The sequence below is a fragment of the Salmo salar genome, chromosome 14, assembly GCF_965601325.2.
Source record: "Salmo salar chromosome 14, fSalSal1, whole genome shotgun sequence".
NCBI lineage: Eukaryota > Metazoa > Chordata > Actinopteri > Salmoniformes > Salmonidae > Salmo > Salmo salar.
Window position 1 is genome coordinate 62,457,226 of NC_138304.1, and position 22,521 is coordinate 62,479,746.

The 22,521-nt window shown below is 42.3% G+C and overlaps 1 protein-coding gene across 7 annotated transcripts in view; it reads left to right on the plus strand.

Annotated features, from left to right (window-relative positions):
• Window positions 1–22,521, plus strand: part of nudcd1 (NudC domain containing 1) — an 88,798-nt gene that overhangs the window by 43,569 nt on the left and 22,708 nt on the right. For 4 of the 7 annotated variants that reach the window (XM_045693610.1, XM_045693611.2, NM_001140357.1 and 1 more), the window contains 2 exons: window positions 7,798–7,957; window positions 12,499–13,210. In XM_045693610.1, coding sequence (XP_045549566.1) covers window positions 7,798–7,957; window positions 12,499–12,785 — 447 coding nt within the window. In that variant the 3' untranslated portion in view covers window positions 12,786–13,210. Of the gene's footprint in view, window positions 1–7,797; window positions 7,958–12,498; window positions 13,211–22,521 lie in introns of those variants that run through there. The other 3 variants (XR_014380270.1, XM_082960642.1, XM_045693612.2) reach the window with 1 other exon arrangement.

Sequence of the window (22,521 nt, forward strand, 5' to 3'; positions counted from 1 at the left end):
GGTCTCTGATCCATTTCCTGTGTCAGTTTCAGTGTCCATATCATTGGATGTGACATCTGGTAGGTTTGTGTCTGTTACTGTCTCCTTTTCATTAGGATGATTCTCAGCAACAGCCCCTCTATCTTGTTGATTATTTACTTTCCGCAATCTTGAGTGATGCACCCTGACAATGATGCCTCCGTGCCTCACAAATATCACCACACCATCTTGGCCAATGACTACTCCCGGTCCCTTCCACTCTTGACAGTCAACTCGTTTGTAGTACACTTTGTTTCCAGTTTCGTACTTCTCATCGGTGGGTCGTAGCTGTTTACGCAGAGCCCTGCGAATTCTTTCTGAGCACTCTGCTTCAGTGAACGCTTTTCTCGCTGCATGTAGTGCTGAAAGGTGCTGTCCCACCCATGCACTGACACTGGCCCCTTCTAGTGCTGGTGGCTTGTCAACCAGTACAGAGGGAAAATGAGGGTTCTGCCCGAACACTAGTTGGTATGGGCTGTAACCATGAACATTGTGCATTGAGTTTTTTGCCATCAAAGCCCAATCTAGGGCTGTGTTCCAGTCACATCCATTGTCTTGCTTCACTTTCAGCATGATCTCTGTGAGTGTTTGATTGTGTCTCTCCAGAAGTCCATTGCTCCATGGACTGTATGCAGCAGTTGTCTTTACTTCCATGTTGAATTTCTCTGCCATTTCTCTTATTTCATTATTATTGAATTCTCCTCCATTGTCACTGTACAATTTCTGGGGAGGGCCATGCACACTTACCCAGGAATGCATGAAGTGCCTGACGATGTCACTGGGTTTCTTTGTATTCACAATGCTTCCAGCGCTGAAGCGTGTGAAGTGGTCGATTATGTGAAGGTACCACACACTTGGTGCTAACTCATGTAGATCTACAGCCACTGTTTCATTGTACTTGGAAGCTAGTGGCAAACCAACAGCTGGTTTGGGCTTAGGTTTACTGTATTTTTGACATGTCTCACAATTGTTAACTATCTGCTGTAGAATGGAAATACTCTCATCATCATTATTCCCTGAACTGCTGAGTAACTTCTGAAGTCTGTCAACTGTAGCATGTCCAAACTGTTTGTGAAGCTTTACCAATACTTTGTTTTTCTTTTGTTTTCATGTTCTCTGTGACTGTCAGAATCTCCATGTGCTCTGTGTCTGTCCGAATCTCATTTTTTGCATGGACTCTGTGTGATGTCTTTGTCTAAAATGTTTACACAATAGTGGCCTGAGGTAGTAAGTTCAAGAGTCACTGGTTGTTAAAACATCACTGCCTTGTCATTTTTTATGTCTAGTACAGCCCCTGCCTTCTTGAGGGAAGCTTTGCTTAATAGTAAGGGGATATCTGTAGGGACCACCTCTGTTTCAATGTGACACTTAGTCTGACCAATTTTTGCTGGTATCTTAACTCTCTTGGTAGAATGGACAATTCTCCCATCTCCAAATTTGAAAGCTCTGTTGCTTGGTGTGTCAATCATATTTTGTACTTCTTTCATATTTAGTTCACTAACATAGCTATCAAGCCATTTTGCACCACACACTGTCCGTGTATATGCAGTATCAATCACAGCAGATCCTAAGGATTCAACTATAAAAATATCAGTATCAGAAGCAGATTCATTTGAAAACAGTGTAATGTTACACTGCTCTATATCTGTGTTTACATTTTCCTCTGTTAGTTTAACTTGTTCATTTTTATGAGGACAGTCTTTAACCCAATGGTAAGTGCTTTGACAAACAGCACATTTTGATCTCCTTCCATATTTGTCCAGTGGATTTGTTCCGGGAAATGGCGCCCTCTTCAGGTTGTCTTGAGAACGTGACTTTTTGGCGCCTTTTCTCTGCTGCTCAGTGTAATATGCTCCGTCACTCGCTTGCATTCCATCTGTTAACGGCGCGACAGACGTCTTTTCACCAAAAATTATTTTTAGTGCCGACTTCATTGATGCAAAAGTCAGTACAGTACAAGCAGTCAAAGCCAACTGTTTCTCCCTACCATCTAGACAGGCAGTATCTAGCAACTTGAAAGCTAACACTGCATCCGGGAGAACCATGTCGTACTTGCGCATCCTATTGTACCTTTGTTCGAAATCAATGATGTAGTCCGTCATTGCAACCTAAATATCTCTCGAAACACTGTCAAAGTTTGAATATGCCTCGTAGGCACGGTCTTTCTCTTCTTTAAGAAATACAGAATCCAGTGCTCTGATCAAAGTTCCCATACCATCATCATTGTTCAAATCCTCAACGGATATTTCCAGTGCTGTATCTCTCGCTCTTCCCTCGAGCGATAATTCCACCGCAAGTGCTTGCTTTTTCGCGTCCAGATTAGTAACCCGTGTCCAGATTCCAAGTTCATTTTTCCAACTTTCGTACGACCTCTTCTCGTCGAAGCGAGGTGGCACATTGTAGTTATTAGCCATCCTCTGCTACCAATGTTAACTCGAAATGACACAACGACAAGGTTCCAGTTTAACAAAGTTTACTATACTGTATGAACACACTACAAGGTAGCCATTACAGTCACGGCTAGGTCCATCCACAAACTAATTTCCTGCGCAGGCACACTCTTGACTGAGTGATAGCCCCGTAATAACAGAAATATAGGGATACTTAAAACATTAACTTAACAGTCATGAGATAAGGAAAAACTCCAGGCCACAGAAAAGACACGTAATGATTTTTAACCTGTGGTGCAATGGCTTAACAAGCTGCTGGTAGTTTTTTTTCTGGATTTATGTCACAACTGAGACCTATCTGGGTCTTAAAGGAGTAGTCGTGTCATCTGACCACTTCCGTATTGAGCGAGGCACTGGTACTTCCTGCTTTAGTTTTTGCTTCTAAGCATGAATCAGGATGACAGAATTATGGTCAGATATGCCAAATGGAGGGCGATGGAGAGCTTCGTACGTTTCTCTGTGTGGAGCAAAGGTGGTCTAGAGTTTTTTATTTTTTCTCCTCTGGTTGCACATGTGACATGCTGGTAGAAATTAGGTAAAACAGATTTAAGTTTGCCTCCATTAAAGTCCTCAGCCACTAGGAGTGCCGCTTCTGGATAGGCGTTTTCTGGTTTGCTTATGGCCTTATACAGCTCATTGAGTGCGGTCTTAGTGCCAGAGTCGTTTTTTTGGTGGTACATTGAAGGCTACGGAAATATAGATGAAAACTGTCTTGGTAGATAGTGCTGTCGACAGTTTATCATGTGATACTCTAACTCAGGCGAGCATTATCTCGGGACTACCTTAAAATTAGACATTGTGCACCAGCTGTTAATGACAAATAGACACACCCCAACCCCTCATCTTACCAGACGTAGTTATTCTGTCCTGCCGATTTAACGGAAAACCCAGCCAACTGTATATTACCCGTGTCGTTGTTCAGCCACGACTCAGTGAAACATAAGATATTACAGTTTTCTTTGTCCCGTTGGTAGGATAGTCTCGTACGGAGCTCATCCAGTTTATTCTCCAGTGTTTGCATGTTGACCAATAGAACGGATGGCAGAGGCGGGTTACCCACTCGCCGACAAATTCTCACAAGGCACCCAGATCTCTGCCCCCTGTATTTCCTTCATGCGAATGACAGGGATTTGGGCCTGTCTGGGAGCAACATTACTTCCTTCTTCTCGTCAGACAAATAAATATTTTTTTAGCTTTGTCCAGTTCGAGGTGAGTAATCGCTGTTCTGATATCCAGGAGCTTTTCGGTCTTAAGAGACGGTAGCATTAACATTTCGGACAAGATTAGTTCCAACAATGCGGAAAAAACACACAAAATAGCACAATTGGTTAGGAGCCCGTAAAACGGCAGCCATCCCCTCCGGCGCCATTCTTCATCGGGATTCGCTGTCTGCTCCAGACAGTCATTTTAAAGCCTGGGATTTAGGATTTGACAGGCCAAATTATAGACAGTGAATGTAACAAAAACTGGTTTATATTGATGTTTTGTAGTATTATATTAAAGCTTTTATCTCATATTAAGTAGGTAGAAACAAGCTTTTCTCTGCACCTGCGATAACATCTGGAAAACTGGTTACGCGACCAATGAACTTTGATTTGATGTAAAGTGATTATATGAGATATTAAAATGTTCAGTCTTTTTTATGTTCACCTTGTTTGTTTGGAGCCCTCTCTTTCTCCCCCCCCCCACACTCTGCCTCAAATTGACATCGTTTTTTTTTGTTACCAAGTCTCCTTGACGACCTGCTCTCTCATAGAAATATAATAATTATTTTTCTATGTCTGCTCTCGTGGTACCCACTCCTGAGTGGTGACATGGAGCTTCTGTCTGTCCCTCAGAAGGAGTGTCTGGATACAGGAAGTTGTTCCTTATAAAAGAGCTGTGTGTGTGTGTGTGTGTGTGTGTGTGTGTGTGTGTGTACACTGCTCAAAAAAATAAAGGGAACACTAAAATAACACATCCTAGATCTGAATGAATGAAATAATCTTATTAAATACTTTTTTCTTTACATAGTTGAATGCTGACAACAAGATCACACAAAAATAATCAATGGAAATCCAATTTATCAACCCATGGAGGTCTGGATTTGGAGTCACACTCAAAATTAAAGTGGACAACCATACTACAGGCTGATCCAACTTTGATGTAATGTCCTTAAAACAAGTCAAAATGAGGCTCAGTAGTGTGTGTGGCCTCCATGTGCCTGTATGACCTCCCTACAACGCCTGGGCACGCTCCTGATGAGGTGGCGGATGGTCTCCTGAGGGATCTCCTCCCAGACCTGGACTAAAGCATCTGCCAACTCCTGGACAGTCTGTGGTGCAACGTGGCGTTGGTGGATGGAGCGAGACATGATGTCCCAGATGTGCTCAATTGGATTCAGGTCTGGGGAACGGGCGGGCCAGTCCATAGCATTAATGCCTTTCTCTTGCAGGAACTGCTGACACACTCCAGCCACATGAGGTCTAGCATTGTCTTGCATTAGGAGGAACCCAGGGCCAACCGCACCAGCATATGGTCTCACAAGGGGTCTGAGGATCTCATCTCGGTACCTAATGGCAGTCAGGCTACCTCTGGCGAGTACATGGAGGGCTGTGCGGCCCCCCAAAGAAATGCCACCCCACACCATGACTGACCCACCGCCAAACCGGTCATGCTGGAGGATGTTGCAGGCAGCAGAACGTTCTCCACGGCGTCTCCAGACTCTGTCACGTCTGTCACATGTGCTCAGTGTGAACCTGCTTTCATCTGTGAAGAGCACAGGGCGCCAGTGGCGAATTTGCCAATCTTAAGTAGTGACTCAGCGCTACTTAGTGGTATATCATACAGCCAATTAAAAAATATTACATTTCATAAGACATTAAGTGTGGCTTCTCAGGCCACTACTCAACTATCACATATCTACAAAATCCATGTGTGCGTGTGTGTAGAGTGCATGTCTTTATCATGTGTGTCTGTGCCTTTGTGTGTGTCTTTTCACAGTACCCACTGTTCCATAAGGTGTATATTTATCAGTTTTTTAAATCTGATTCTACTGCTTGCATCAGTTACCTGATGTTGAGTAGAGTTCCATGTAGCCATGGCTCTATTTAATACGGTGTGCCTCCCATAGCCTTTTCTTGACTTGGGGATTGTGAAGATACCTTTGGTGGCATGTCTTGTGGGGTATGCATGGGTGTACGAGCTGTGTGCTAGTAGTTTAGACAGACACCTCTGTCTTACAAAAACAAGTAGTGATGAAGTCAATCTCTTCTCCACTTTTAGCCATGAGAGATTTACATGCATATTATTGTTAGCTCTACGTGTACATTTTAAGGGCCAGACGTGCTACCCTGTTCTGAGCCAGTTGTAGTTGGACAGATTTCTTCCCATCTTAGCCACTGTCGCGTGATGACTGCTATTTATCGAATAATTACCTACTACGTAAAATTTTTACTCAATTTAAATGAATCATGTAATAATTAACTCATTAGGAATTTGGGGCACCTACTCCAATTCGCATACTGCCCAAAAAAATTCATAGATGACGCAGTCTCAATTGGACTCCACCCTGCCCTTTCCCACCTGGACAAAAGGAACACCTATGTGAGAATGCTATTCATTGACTACAGCTCAGCGTTCAACACCATAGTTCCCACAAAGCTCATCACTAAGCTAAAGTCCCTGGGACTAAACACCTCCCTCTGTGACTAGATCCTGGACTTCCTGAAGGCCGCCCCCAGGTGGTAAGGGTAGAAAACAGCACATCTGCCACGCTGATTCTATATACGGGGGCCCCTCGGGTGCGTGCTTAGTCCCTTCTTGTAGTCCCTGTTAACCCACGACTGTGTGGCCAAGCATGACTCCAACACCATCATTAAGTTTGCTGACGACAACAGTGGTAGGCCTGATCACCGACAACGATGAGACAGCCTATAGGGAGGAGGTCAGAGACCTGGCATTGTGGTGCCAGGACAATAACATCTCCCTCTACGTGAGCAAGGCAAAGGAGATGATTGTGGACTACAGGAAAAGGAGGGCCGAACATGCCCCCATTCACGTTGAAGGGGCTGTAGTTGAGCGGGTCGAGAGTTTCAAGTTCCTTGGTGTCCACATCACCAACAAATTATCATGGTCCAAACACACCAAGAAAGTGGTGAAGAGGGCATGACAACAACGCCTATTACCCCTCAGGAGACTGAAAATATTTGGCATGGTTCCCAGATCCTCAAAAAGTTATACTGCTGTACCATCGCGAGCATCCTGATCGGTTGCATCACCGCCTGGTATGGCAACTGCTCGGCATCCGACCGTAAAGCGATTCAGAGGGTAGTGCTTTACTCTATTCTTACATAATGTATTATGTTTGAACGTCATTGCAGACTTTAAATTACGGCCAAAGCAGTTGTTGACAACTTTCATTGTCATTCTATTTACACAAACAAGACTTCTGAAATCCCAATTGGCTGATTTGACAATGTGAGGGACGCAGCCACAAAAAAGTGAACTATAGCTTTGAGGATTGTTCCATGTCCGTGGAACTGTCACCAATCGCCAACTATCAATCACATACAGGCCTGTTTATGATACAAATGTTAAATAGATGTCAAGTGAGCATAGAAACTGGAGGGGAGAACTGTCTACCGATAAAACTTGTTGGCAAAGAGATTCACATGTGAAACACTGGATGACCAGACCTTTCAATACAATAATAGCACAAGGTCGTGTATAAAGAGGGACAACGTCATGGTATAAATTGTGTGAACATGTGCTTCGAAATGGGACTCAATCGTTCTCTGGCTTTCTCTTTGGCTTTCTCAATTTCTTTTTCTCTTTCTATCTCCGTGTCTATCTCTCTCTGTCACGCTCTTTCTTTTTCTCTCACTTTCGCCTTCTCTCTCCCTGCCTCCACTGTGGGAGGAATAATGAAGGCAGACTGATGCATTCAGAAAAACTGGTTGCATGCACTGGTTCCATGTCCTCTCCTGATTAGAATACTTTGATTCTCTCTCCCTATTGATTGTTTTTCTGTCCTCAGTTAATAGACAATTAATTTGGAATGTTGTGTATGTTTCATGGATGTTTATGTATAATTTGATTAAAAGGAACCATAATATTCTCTGGTTTTGTTTGAGGGAACTATTTTACTTTTTTCTTTTTTTTTAATAGAGTTGAGATTCACTGGGCTCTAAAAGCTATGATTGGAGAGATGAAAAGAGATGCCAGATGAAGAACTGCATATCTTTAGGTTACGGGTTAGGGTTAGTGGAAAGTTAGTTGAAATGTCTACATCTACAAACCATCTTTTTGGGACTAATAAAGTCTTACTACAGTATATCTCTTTCTCCAGGTGAACTTAGGGAGCCATCAGTACCTGTTCACGGTGGACTTGAACCCATCTGAGATGCCTAGTTTCTGTCTGCGTCATGACGTGGACGCCCTGCTGTGGCAGCCCCGTCCGGACCAGCCCAGCAACATGTGGGAACACATCGCCACCTTCAACGCCCTCGGTACGTGTAGAAACTTTTTAGATTAGTAATTATTAGTACTGGCAGTTCTGTCAACACCTCAGACACACCTCTTACAACGCTAAATCAGGGAAACAAATTTGTTTTCAGATGGCATCTTTGTGCTAGTCTCAGGACATTGCCTCAGACTGAGTTTATTTAACATGCTCAAAACACTCATGAAAATTGACCCCAAAAAGAGTGCTAGTGGCATATTGTTTTAAATTACAGCCTGCCAGTCACGAGAGTACATTTAGGTATTTCAAGGACATGATTGTGATTGCTGGATGCCATTATTGCGATGTTCTCTTTGTGTGAAGAGTGAGTGTAGATGGAGACCTGTAAACTACTATAGAAATGGCACAATAGTAATTAAAATCTAATCAAATTGTATTGGTCACATACACATATTTAGCAGAGTGCAGGAGTATCCAAAAATTCACAACAATACACACACATCTAAAAGTAAAAGAATGGAATTAAGAAATATATAAATATTAGGAGGAGCAATGTTGGAGTGGCATTGACTAAAATACAGTAGAATAGAATACAGTATATACATATGAAATGAGTAAAGAAGTATGTAAACATTCGTCCCACCTACGTAACAGCCAGTTGAAGCCTGTGGCGCGATTTTCAAAAACCTTAAAAATCCTATTACTTCAATTTCTCAAACATATGACTATTTTACAGCTATTTAAAGACAAGACTCTCGTTAATCTAACCACACTGTCCGATTTCAAAAAGGCTTTACAACGAAAGCAAAACATTAGATTATGTCAGCAGAGTACCCAGCCAGAAATAATCAGACACCCATTTTTCAAGCTAGCATATAATGTCACAAAAACCCAGAAGACAGCTAAATGCAGCACTAACCTTTGATGATCTTCATCAGATGACACACCTAGGACATTGTTATACAATACATGCATGTTTTGTTCAATGAAGTTCATATTTATATAAAAAAACAGCTTTTTACATTAGCATGTGACGTTCAGAACTAGCATGCCCCCCGCAAACTTCCGGCGAATTTACTAACAATTTACTAAATTACTCACGATAAACGTTCACAAAAAGCATAACAATTATTTTAAGAATTATAGATACATTACTCCTCTATGCACTCGATATGTCCGATTTTAAAATAGCTTTTCGGTGAAAGCACATTTTGCAATATTCTAAGTACATAGCCCGGCATCACAGGGCTAGCTATTTAGACACCCAGCAGGTTTAGCACTCACCAATATCAGATTTACTATAAGAAAAATGGTCTTACCTTTCCTGTTCTTCGTCAGAATGCACTCCCAGGACTTCTACTTCAATAACAAATGTAGGTTTGGTCCAAAATAATCCATAGTTATGTTCCAACAGCGACGTTTTGTTCGTGCGTCCCAGACACTATCCCAATGGTAAATAACGGTCGTGCGCACGGCGCATTTCGTGACAAAAGATTTCTAAATATTTCATTACCGTACTTCGAAGCATGTCAACCGCTGTTTAAAATCAATTTTTATGCCATTTTTCTCGTAAAAAAGCGATAATATTTCGACCGGGAATCTGCAATTAGATAAACAGCCGAAGGAAAATATATCACTGGGTCGAATCTGATGGGCCACTTGGAAAAGGCGATAATGTGTTTCAGCCTGAGGCTGCCTCGTCATCGTTCAGGTTTTTCCCGGGCTCTGAGAGCCTATTGGAGCCGTGGGAAATGTCACGTTACAGCTAAGATCCTGACTCTTCAATAAACAGAAGCAAGAACAACAACACCTTGTCAGACAGGCCACTTCCTGCATGAAACCTTCTCATATTTTTGCCTGCCAAATGAGTTCTGTTATACTCACAGACACCATTCAAACAGTTTTAGAAACTTTAGGGTGTTTTCTATCCATATGTAATAAGTATATGCATATTCTAGTTACTGGGTAGGAGTGGTAACCAGATTAAATCGGATACGTTTTTTATCCGGACGTGAAAATACTGCCCCCTATCCCAAACAGGTTAAAGTGACCAGTGATTCCGTGTCTATGTATATAGTGCAGCAGCCTCTAAGGTGCAGGGTTGAGTAACTGGGTGGTAGCCGGCTAGTGATGACTATTTAACAGTCTGATGGCCTTGAGATAGAAGCTTTCTTTCAGTCTCTCGGTCCTAGCTTTGATGCACCTGTACTGACCTCGCCTTCTGGATGGTAGCAGGGTGAACAGGCCGTGGCTCGGTGGTTGATGTCCTTGATTATATATTTGGCCTTCCTGTGACATTGGGTGCTGTAGGTGTCCTGGAGGGCAGGCAGTGTACCCCCGGTGATGCGTTGGGCAGACCGCACAACCCCGTGGAGAGCCTTGCAATTGTGGGCGGTGCAGTTGCCGTACCAGGCGGTGATACAGCCTGACAGGATGCTCTCAATTGTGCATCTGTAAAAGTTTGTGAGGGTCATCGGGGCCAAGCCAAATTTCTTCAGCCACCTGAGGTTGAAGAGGCACTGTTGCGCCTTCTTCACCTCAGTGTCTATGTGGTGGATCATTTCAGATTGTCACTGATGTGTACGCCGAGGAACTTGAAGCTTTTCACCTTCTCCACTGCGGTCTTTTCGATGTGGATGGGGGCGTTTCTTGAAGTTCACGATCAGCTCCTTCGTTTTGTCGACTTTGAGGGAGATGTTATTTTCCTGGCACCACTCCGCCAGGGCCCTCATCTCCTCCCTGTAGGCTGTCTCGTCATTGTTGGTAATCAGGCCTACTACTGTTGTATCGTCTGCAAACTTTATGATTGAGTTGGGCGTACAGGAGGGGGCTGAGCACGCACCGTTGTGGGGCCCCAGTGTTGAGGATCAGCGAAGTGGAGGTGTTGTCGTACCTTCACCACCTGGGGGCGGCCGTCAGGAAGTCCAGGACCCAGTTGCACAGGGTGGGGTTCAGACCCAGGGCCCCGAACTTACGTGGTTGGTTTTCCCTTTGTAATCTTGTCTGTAGACTCTGCCACATACGTCTCATGTCTGAGCCGTTGAATTGCGACTTCACTTTCTCTTTACTGACGTTTTGCCTGTTTTATTGTCTTACACAGTGTCTAACTCCTCTGTTTGTATTCGACCATATTCCCAGTCACCTTTCCATGGTTAAATGCAGTTGTTCGCGCTTTTAGTTTTGCGCGAATACTGCCAACTATCCACGGTTTCTGGTTTGGGTAGGTTTTAATACACCCAGTGGAAACAACATCCCCTATACACTTCTTGATGAACTCAGTCACCGTGTCCGTGTATACGTCAATGTTATTCTAAGAAGCTACCTGGAACATATTCCAGTCCACGTGATCAAAACAATCTTGAAAAATGGGTTCCGATTGGTCAGACCTGCATTGAATAGACCTTACGATGGGCACTTCCTGTTTGAGTTTCTGCCTATAGGAATGGAGGAGCAAAATGGAGTAGTGATCTGATTTGCCGAAGGGAGGGTGGGGGAAGGCCTTGTAGGCATCCCGGAAGGGGGAGTAACAGCGGCCAAGCTTTTTTTCAGCGCGAGCACTATAGTCAACGTGTTGATAGAACTTCGGTATCGTGTTTATTCAAATTTGCTTTGTAAAAATCCCCAGCTATAATAAATGCGACCTCAGGATATGTGGTTTCCAGTTTGCACAAAGTCCAGTGTAGTTCCTTGAGGGCTGTCGTGGTGAGGGGGAATATACAAGGCTGTGACGATAACCAAAGGGAATTCTCTTGGGAGGTAATACGGTCGACATTTGATTGTGAGGTTTTCTAGATCGGGTTAACAAAAGGACTTGAGTTTCTGTACGTTATCACAATCACACCATGAATTGTTAATCATGAAACATACAGCACCGCCTTTCTTCTTCCTGGAGAGTTCTTTATTCCTGTCTGCGCGATGTACTGAACACCGCTGGCTGTACAGACGGGGACAGTATATCTGGAGAGAGCCTTGATTCCGTGAAACAGAGTATGTTACAGTCCCTGATGTCTCTCTGGAAGGAGATCCTTGCCCTGAGTTCGTCTACTTTATTATCCAGAGACTGAACATTAGCGAGTAATATACTCTGAAGCGGTGGATGGTGTGCACGTCTCCTGAGTCAGACTAGAAGTCCACTCCGAATACCTCTTTTCTGCTGGTGGCGTCTTGGTGCAGCCTCTGGGATAACTTCAATTGCCCTGGGGGGTACGAACAAAGGATCCAATTCGGGAAAGTCGTAATGCTGGTGAGTTACCGCCGCTCTGATATCCAAAAGTTATTTCCGGCTGTATGTAATAACACAAAAAAATGTTCTGGGTCAATAATGGAAGAAATAACACACAAAAAAAGAAAATACTGCAAAGTTGCATAGGAGCTAGAAGCAGAGCTGCCATGTCTTTCAGCGCCATCTTGAGCTAGTTCGATGCTAATTCCCGTGTGGCTGATGTTTGTCACAACAAGCCCTGTGTTTCTCCGTGTCTTTGGAGATGAGTAGAAGGTATTCTACCAACGTGACACGAGGTGCAACCAAAAATGTTTTTATTTTCTTCCAACTTACTCATTGTCTTTTTCATTTTTCGGATCTCCTAGGCTACGTCCAGGCGTCGAAACGTGACAAGAAATTTGCCACCTGCCCCCCAAACTTCTCCTATGCCGCCTTGGGGGAGTGTCTTCGCCGGGTGTTCATCTACCGGCAGCCGTCGCCGGTGGACACAGTCCTGTTCAACAGGATGCAGGGTCGTCAGGTGGGCCAGGTCGCTAAGCAACAGGTGGCCAGCCTGGAGTCAAACAACATTGTCCTAGGCTTCAGAGCAACCAATGAGAGACTGTTCGTCCTGACCTCTAACAACCTATTTGTTCTGAAGATCAACAATTAGATCTGGGACTACTTTTATGGCCAGTTTTACAGACACATCTGGGATGGAGAATCCCCATTGAGATAACATTTTAGTCCAGGACTAAGCTTAATCTGTGTCTGGGAATCTGCCCCTTAGAATGTTTCCATCCACCATACACACTGTCTACCCCTGAGACAGCTATACCATTCCACAAAGTAAAAGGAGTGTATCTAGAACCTACAGTAAGTGTGGTAGTGTAATGTCATTTGTGGTAGGGGTTTGATCTGTCAGCAATATGTCTAAACTTTCAAATGTCTGTCTTCATATTTGTATGTTATTCTGTGAATATCCTATGGTGTTGACACTCTATAGGAGCCCAAATGTAGTATGATTCATGTTCTCACAGTATAATAGAAGCAGAATGTAATGACAAAATTCCAATAAAACCAAACAACGTTATAATATTTTTGTTGTCAAAAAGAGTTTTGTACCTTTATACCTGGGCTGTCAAACTCAATTCCTGGAGGGCCATGTGTCTGCAGATTTTTGTTATTTCCTTTCAATTCGTGTCCAATTTAAGACCTAGTCAACCAGCTGAGGGGAGTTTATAACTAATCAATTACCTTAATTGATCAATGAAGAACAAGGAAGGAGTGGGCAGGTGGGAAGCCTTATGAGTCCCAAATGGCACCCTATTTATTCCCTTTATAGTGCACTACTTTTGACCAGGCCCCATAGGCACGTATCCAGAGCCTCTGAGCACAGGAACTCACTAAAGCATCCTCTACATTTTGCTAAAATTATAGAAGTGCTGGTAGTAAATGACAAAGAAGCATGTGAACTCAAGCCCAAAATGTGTCATCATATCACCTGTGCTTTTCTGTTTACTCCTTTCCTATTTTGACATGCCTGGGTAAGAGAAGGATAAATTGAAAAAGTATTACTTGCGTAATGGTGATATCAATATAGGATGTGCCCATATACACTCAGTGGCCAGTTTATTAGGTACACCACCCTGTTCACAAATGGTTCGCCCCTACAGACAGTGAGTCACGTGGCTTGTAATATAAAGCAGGCTTCAAGGCATTCAGTTACTGTTCGATTGAACATTAAAAATGGGCAAAACGAGTGACCTAAGCAACTTTGAGGATGGTATGATTGTCGGTGCCAAGTGCGCTGGTTCCAGTATCTCAGAAACGACCGTCCTCCTCGGCTTTTCACGCACGACAGTGTGTAAGGTTCACTGAGAATGATGCGGCAAATAAAACATCCAGTCAGAGGCTGTCCTGTGGGCGAAAAAGGCTTGTGATGAGAGGTTGAAGGAGAATGGCAAGATTCGTGCAAGCTAACAGGCAGGCTACAAACAGGCAAATAACGGCGCAATACAACAGTGGTGTGCAGAACAGCATCAATAAGTTTATATAGGATGGCTTCTGTCAAACTATCAATCATAACCAGGTCTGTACCCAAACAATTTGAACTTCTACTTTTAAAACTCCATCTCTCTAAATACAAGTCTCTCACCATTGCCGCCTGCTATAGACCACCTTCTGCCCCCAGCTGTGCTCTGGACACCATATGTGAACTGATTGCCCCCCATCTATCTTCAGAGTCCGTGCTGCTCGGTGACCTAAACTGGGACATGCTTAACTTCTCTAGGGCCAGTGGGACGATTTCGTCCCACCTACGTAACAGCCAGTGGAATCCCGTGGCGCGTTATTCAAATACCTTAGAAATGCTATTACTTCAATTTCTCAAACATATGACTATTTTACACCATTTTAAAGACAAGACTCTCGTTAATCTAACCACACTGTCCGATTTCAAAAAGGCTTTACAACGAAAGCAAAACATTAGATTATGTCAGCAGAGTACCCAGCCAGAAATAATCAGACACCCATTTTTCAAGCTAGCATATAATGTCACATAAACCCAAACCACAGCTAAATGCAGCACTAACCTTTGATGATCTTCATCAGATGACAATCCTAGGACATTGTTATACAATACATGCATGTTTTGTTCAATCAAGTTCATATTTATATCAAAAACCATCTTTTTACATTAGCATGTGACTAGCATTCCGACCGAACACTGCCGGTGAATTTACTAAATTACTCACGATAAACGTTCACAAAAAACATAACAATTATTTTAAGAATGATAGATACAGAACTCCTCTATGCACTCGATATGTCCAATTTTAAAATAGCTTTTCGGTGAAAGCACATTTTGCAATATTCTAAGTAGATAGCCCAACATCACAGGGCTAGCTATTTAGACACCCATCAAGTTTAGCACTCACCAAAGTCAGATTTACTATAAGAAAAATGTTATTACCTTTGCTGTTCCTCGTCAGAATGCACTCCCAGGACTTCTACTTCAATAACAAATGTTGGTTTGGTCCCAAATAATCCATTGTTATATCCAAATAGCGGTGTTTTGTTCGTGCGTTCAAGACACTATCCGAAAGGGTAAATAAGGGTGACGAGCATGGCGCATTTCGTGACCAAAAAATTCTAAATATTCCATTACCGTACTTCGAAGCATGTCAACCGCTGTTTAAAATCAATTTTATGCAATTTTTCTCGTATAAAAGCGATAATATTCCGACCGGGAAAGCGTGTATACGTACAAAGAGAGAGAAAATAAAAACATCTCGTGCACGAGCCTGAGTCTCAGAGTACTCTGACCAGCCACTATCCAAACGCGATAATGTGTTTCAGCCTGGGGCTGCCTCGATATCATTCAGCTTATTCCCGGGCTCTGAGAGCCTATGGGAGCCGTAGGAAGTGTCACGTTACAGCAAAGATCCTCAGTCTTCAATAAAAAGAGCCAAGATGAACAACAACTTGTCAGACAGGCCACTTCCTGTTCAGAATCTTCTCAGGTTTTTGCCTGCCATATGAGTTCTGTTATACTCACAGACACCATTCAAACAGTTTTAGAAACTATAGGGTGTTTTCTATCCAAAGCCAATAATTATATGCATATTGTAGTTACTGGGCAGGAGTAGTAACCAGATTAAATCGGGTACGTTTTTTATCCAGCCGTGTCAATACTGCCCCCTAGCCCTAACAGGTTAAGCAGCTCTATGGTAAGAAACGTCTCGGTTTCTGGAACAAAAATCCTGTGTTACCCTGGGGCTTGAGTACAGGATATTACTAGACTGCTCCCCACTGTTCTACGTCAGCACACGGAAATTGATCCTGTTGTAGTCCATGTGGGATTTAATGACATTAGGAATGGTAGCTCTGAATGGCTGAAACAGGACTTTGAAGAATTGATTGGGTCTCTGCTGGATAACTAAAAACGTCCTATCATTTCTGGCCCTGTGCCCTCGCTGGCCCTGTGCCCTGGCTAGCTCATCCAGTTCTATTGACTCTTGTGTCACCATGGATACTCCTGATGTTTTCAAATCTCGCAGAGGGCTTGGACTGTTCCATTAAATGTGCGAAGCCTAGTGTCTAAACTGGACTTTCTGGATGTTTGGGTGCATGACACTAGGCCAGTCGTTCTGGTTATCTCAGAGACCTGGCTGAATTATTTGATTATGGATAAGGACGTTGCCATTTAGTCTATATAATAGCCACCCCTCCCTCTTTTTTAAAGTTTATTTATGTAAGACCTGTATGGCATCATGCTTTCTTAGCATCTCTGCCTCCAAAATATTTGAGCTGTTGATTATAAAAAAGTGTCCATAAGCCAAAATATGCATATATTAATTGATGCATTCTATTATTTATGATTATTTAAAACCCCTTCTGGTAACTGAACTGATTGTGTTAGATCTCAATCTTGATTGGCATACACATGCCACAGATCAGTTTAAGAATATCTGTCTTGAGTTCAACTTGACTCAGCTGATAATAAAAACTCCTCCATCCCCATAAATATTTGGCTAGTGGTGCTTTTGCAAATGATATCAGTGAACACTGCCCAATTGCTTGCATTACAGATACCAAATTGAAATACTCTGACCCTTGTATAATTGTGAAGATACATTTTTTTACGTTCTAACCCCGATGCGTTCCTTCATGATCTACAGTACCAGTCAAAACTTTGGACACACCTACTCATTCTTTGTTCTGACTATTTTCTACATTGTAATAATAGTGAAGCCATCAAAACTTTGAAATAACACACATGGAATCATTTAGTAAGCAAAAAAGTGTTAAACAAATCAAAATATATTTTAGATTTTAGATTCTTCAAAGTGGCCACCCTTTGCCTTGATGACGCTTTGCACATTCTTGGCCTTCTCTCAACCAGCTTCATGAGGTAGTCACCTGTAATGCATTTCATTTAACTTGTGTGACTTGTTAATGCGTTTGAGCCAGTTGTAGGGGTGGTATACAGAAGATAACCCCATTTGGTTAAAGACCAAGTCCATATTATTGCAAGAACAGCTCAAATAAGCAAAGAGAAACAACAGGCCATCATTACATGAAGGTCAATAAATCCAGAACATTTTTCAAGAAGTTCAAGTACAGTCGCAAAAACTATCAAGCGCTGTGATGAAACTGGCTCTCATTAGGACCACCGCAGGATTGGAAGACCCAGAGTTACCTATGCTGCAGAGGATAAGTTCATTAGATTTAACTGCACCCCAGATTGCGGCCCAAATAAATGCTTCACAGTAACAGACATCTCAACATCAACTGTTCAGAGGAGACTGTGTGAATCAGGACTTCATGGTCAAATTGCTGCAAAGAAACCACTACTAAAGGACACCAATAAGAAGAAGAGACTTGCTTGGGCCAAGAAACACGAGCAATGGACGTTAGACAGATTTTTCCATTTTTGGTTCCAACCGCCATGTCTTTGTTAGACGCAGAGTAGGTGAACGGATGATCAACGCATCTGTGGTTCCCACCATGAAGCATGGAGGAGGTGTGATGGTGCTTTGCTGGTGACACTGTTTGTGATTTATTTAGAATTCAAGGCATACTTAACCAGCATAGCTACCACAGCATTCTGCAGCGATGTGCCATCCCATCTGGTTTGCGCTTAGTGGGACTATCAATATCATAAGGTGAATACACCAATTTGTAAGTCGCTCTGAATAAGAGCGTCTGCTAAATGACGGAAATGTAAATTTGTTTTTCAACAGGACAATGAACCAAAACACACCTACAGGCTGTGTAAGGACGCCAAGGAGTGTGATGGAGTGCAGCATCAGATGACCTGGCCTCCATAATCACCTGACCTCAACCCAGTTGAGGTGGTTTGGGATGAGTTGGACCGCAGAGTGAAGGAAAAGCAGCCAACAAGTACTCAGCATATGTCTGAACTCCTTCAAGACTGTTGGAAAAGCATTCCTCAAGAAACTGGTTGAGAGAGTGCCAAGAGTGTGTCTGTCATCAAGGCAAAAGGGTGGCTACTGTCATGACGTTGCCCTCTTTGGGTTTTCTATGTACCATCCCCCTACCTCCCCCTACTCAAGCCCTGTTGAGCGGTCATAAATTCCTAAGAAAATGTCCCGCCTCATGGCCACAGACAGAGTGTTTTCAGAGAGAGACAAAGGAATTCTTCCACCTCACAGGACTGGGGAACCGAACGACATTTATGTTCTGGAGAAGGTATAAAATATCGGTGAAGAATCCAGCTACGAACTGGTCCGTTGGTACAATTTCGTGAAACTCATGAGAGACAATACGGCCACATTACCATGGCTCTGTTTATATAATAGCCTCAGTTGTGAGACTTATATCTAATGGTTGTATAAAATGAATGAATAAGGATGGAACTGTTTGTGAAATTGTGTAAATGTGATTTTGGACTGTTTAACCTGTTAGGGCTAGGGGGCAGCATTGACACGGCTGGATAAAAAACATATACCCGATTTAATCTGGTTTCCACTCCTACTCAGTAACTAGAATATGCATATACTTATTACATATGGATAGAAAACACCCTAAATTTTCTAAAACTGTTTGAATGGTGTCTGTGAGTATAACAGAACTCAAATGGCAGGTCAAAACCTGAGAGATTCCTTTACAGGAAGTGGCCTGTCTGACCATTTGTTGAACTTCTTTTCCATCTCTATCATTTACTAAGGATCTCTGCTCTAACGTGACACTTCCCACGTCGTCCATAGGCGCTCAGAGCCCGGGAAAAAACAGAATGTCGTCATTCCAGCCCCAGGCTGAAACACATTATCGCCTTTCTCAAGTGGCCGATCAAGAGACACTAGCTTATGCGCGTGACCCCGACCGCCCCCGCCTTTGGGATTTTTTCCTCTGTTTGCCGAAAAGGAGATTCCCTGTCGGAATATTATCGCTTTTCTACGAGAAAAATGTCGTAAAAATTGATTTTAAACAGCGGTTGACATGCTTCGAAGTACGGCAATGGAATACTTAGAATTTTATTGTCACGAATTGCGCCAAGCGCGTGACACTTCTTTACTATTTCGGATAGTGTCTGGAACGCACGAACAAAACGCCGCTATTCGGATATAACGATGGATTATTTTGGACCAAACCAACATTTGTTATTGAAGTAGCTGTCCTGGGTGTGTATTCTGACGAAGACAACAAAAGGTAATGACATTTTTATAATAGTAAATATGATTATGGTGAGTGCTAAACTTGCCGGGTGTCTAAATAGCGAGCCCGTGATGCCTGGGCTATGTACTTAGAATATTGCAAAATGTGCTTTCACCAAAAAGCTATTTTAAAATCGGACATATCGAGTGCATAGAGGAGGTCTGTATCTATAATTCTTAAAATAATTGTTATGCTTTTTGTGAACGTTTATCGTGAGTAATTTAGTAAAATGTTAGCGAATTCCCCGGAAGTTTGCGGGGGGTATGCTAGTTCTGAACGTCACATGCTAATGTAAAAAGCTGGTTTTTGATATAAATATGAACTTGATTGAACAAAACATGCATGTATTGTATAACATAATGTCCTAGGGTTGTCATCTGATGAAGATCATCAAAGGTGAGTGCTGCATTTAGCTGTCTTCTGGGTTTTGGTGACATTATATGCTGGCTTGAAAAATGGGTGTCTGATTATTTCTGGCTTGGTACTCTGCTGACATAATCTAATGTTTTGCTTTCGTTGTAAAGCCTTTTTGAAATCGGACAGTGTGGTTAGATTAACGAGAGTCTTATCTTTAAATGGCTGTAAAATAGTCATATGTTTGAGAAATTGAAGTAATAGGATTTTTAAGGTTTTGAAAATCGCGCCACAGGATAGCCGTGGCTGTTACGTAGGTGGGACGAATTCGTCCCGCCTAGCCTAGAGAGGTTAATGAAGGAAACTCAAATTCCCTTTGGAGTCTTAACTAAGTCCTTGGCACGCCCCCAGGGACACAGACAGGACCTGGCGTCATGAGACAGCCTTTTCTATGTTCTGAATATAAACCCCACCCAGATTTTCTATCAGGAGACCAGCTTACCTCGAGAAGAGAGGGCCAAGGTTTTTTATTTATTTATTTGCAAGGTTTGACCATGCATTCCTCATTCTGAACTTTAACCATACCACGTGGTTAAACTCTTAGACTATTGAAACCGACAGAATAATAACAAGTCTTTGATATTAATTACTAGTCTGCAGCTAGGAATTCGGTATCATTGAACGCAAAGACAGACGAAACATCCATTCTATAATGAATGTCTCTAGAGACAGACAGACAGACAGACAGACAGACAGACAGACCCACCCACCCCTTTTGTCTAACAAGCCGCCATGCCGGTTTAGCCCACTAGGGCACATTCTCCTATCATTTCCTTGTAACCATATCTGTGTTATGCATTTCTGTGAATTATTTAGTTAGTAAATAAATGATTTTAAGACAATTGATGTATGGATGACTCAGACAAGACTGGGTTCGTGCAGATAACCAACAGTTTACGAAGTTTGGAATGAGACTGACGAGGTAAAGAATACGTCATTAAATCAGAAGACTCATAGATCAGATATTATGATATCTGAAAGTTTTATATTAGGAAAATTATAACTTTGTAATCTGACCTCCTAGTTAATTACAGTTACACGATTAATATGTTTAGTTGCATAATAATAATTTGAGTTATTTGATAAACATGTCTTCTGTTTTAATGATGCCAAAGACACGACACTACTTTGATGAATGTAAAATATATTTTGATTTGTTTAACACTTTTTTGGTTCCTACATGTTTCCATATGTGTTATTTCATAGTCTTCACTATTATTCTACAATGTATAACATTTTTTTAAATAAATAAAAACTCTGAAATGAGGATGTGTGGAACAGGTCAGTGCCTCTTGGAGTAACTGTCAGTTGGCTTTTCATATCCTAGCATTCAGTGGGAGAGGTAGAGGGAGAGGGAGCGGTAGAGGGAGAGAGAGAGACTCAAAAACAGCACATCCGGTGAACAGGTCAGGGTTCCATAGCCGCAGGCAGAATAGTTGAAAAAAGAGCAGCAGAATGACCAGGTGGGCTGGGGACAACATAGTGTATGTTTTTTCGTGTTATCTGTAAGTTATTTTGTACATAATGTTTCTACCACCGAAAATAGCTTCTAGATATCAGTACAGCGATTACTCACCCCATACTGGAGGAATACTTTTTCTTCAGTGAGTTAGACAGGAAGGATTTACTTCAGACACACAAGACCCTCATTCCCGTAATTTGCAAGAGAAAGTGACGGAGGTATCATGGACAAAGATCCGGGTGCCTTGTTAAGATCCAACGCCGAGAGGGTAATCTACCTTTTCCATCGGTCCTATTAGCCAATATACAATTAATCGATAATAAAATAGACGAACTACGATAACGTATATCCTACCAATGGGACATTAAAAATGGTAATATCTTATGTTTCACCGAGTCGTGGCTGATCGACGACATAAATAACATACAGCTGACGGGTTTTAATCATTTTCGACAGTATAGAACAGGCGGCCTCTTGTAAGACGGGGTGGCGGTCTATGTATATTTGTAAACAACAGCTGGTGCACAAAATCTAAGGAAGTCTCGATGTTTTGCTCACCTGAGGTAGATTATCATGATAAGCTATGGACCACACCATTTACCAAGAGTTTTCATCTGTATTTTTCGGAGCTGTCTACATTCCACCACAAACCGATGCTGGCACTAAGACCACACTCAATGAGTTGTATAAGGCCATAGGTAAACCGGAAAGCGCTCATCCAGAGGTGGCGCTCCTAGTGGCCGGGGACTTTAACCTCTATGGGCTAGGTGGGACGCTTGCGTCCCACCTACTCAACAGCCAGTTGAATCCTGTGGCGCGTTATTCAAATCCTTAGATATGCTATTACTTCAATTTTTAAAAAATATGACTATTTTACACCATTTTAAAGATAAGACTCTCGTTAATCTAACCACACTGTCCGATTTCAAAAAGGCATTACAACGAAAGTAAAACATTAGATTATGTCAGCAGAGTACCGAGCCAGAAATAATCAGACACCCATTTTTCAAGCTAGCATATAATGTCACATAAACCCAAACCACAGCTAAATGTAGCACTAACCTTTGATGATCTTCATCAGATGACAACCCTAGGACATTATGTTATACAATACATGCATGTTTTGTTCAATCAAGTTCATATTTATATCAAAAACCAGCTTTTTACATTAGCATGTGACTAGCATTCCCACCGAACACTGCCGGTGAATTTACTAAATTACTCACGATAAACGTTCACAAAAAGCATAACAATTATTTTAAGAATTATAGATACAGAACTCCTCTATGCACTCGATATGTCCGATTTTAAAATAGCTTTTCGGTGAAAGCACATTTTGCAATATTCTCAG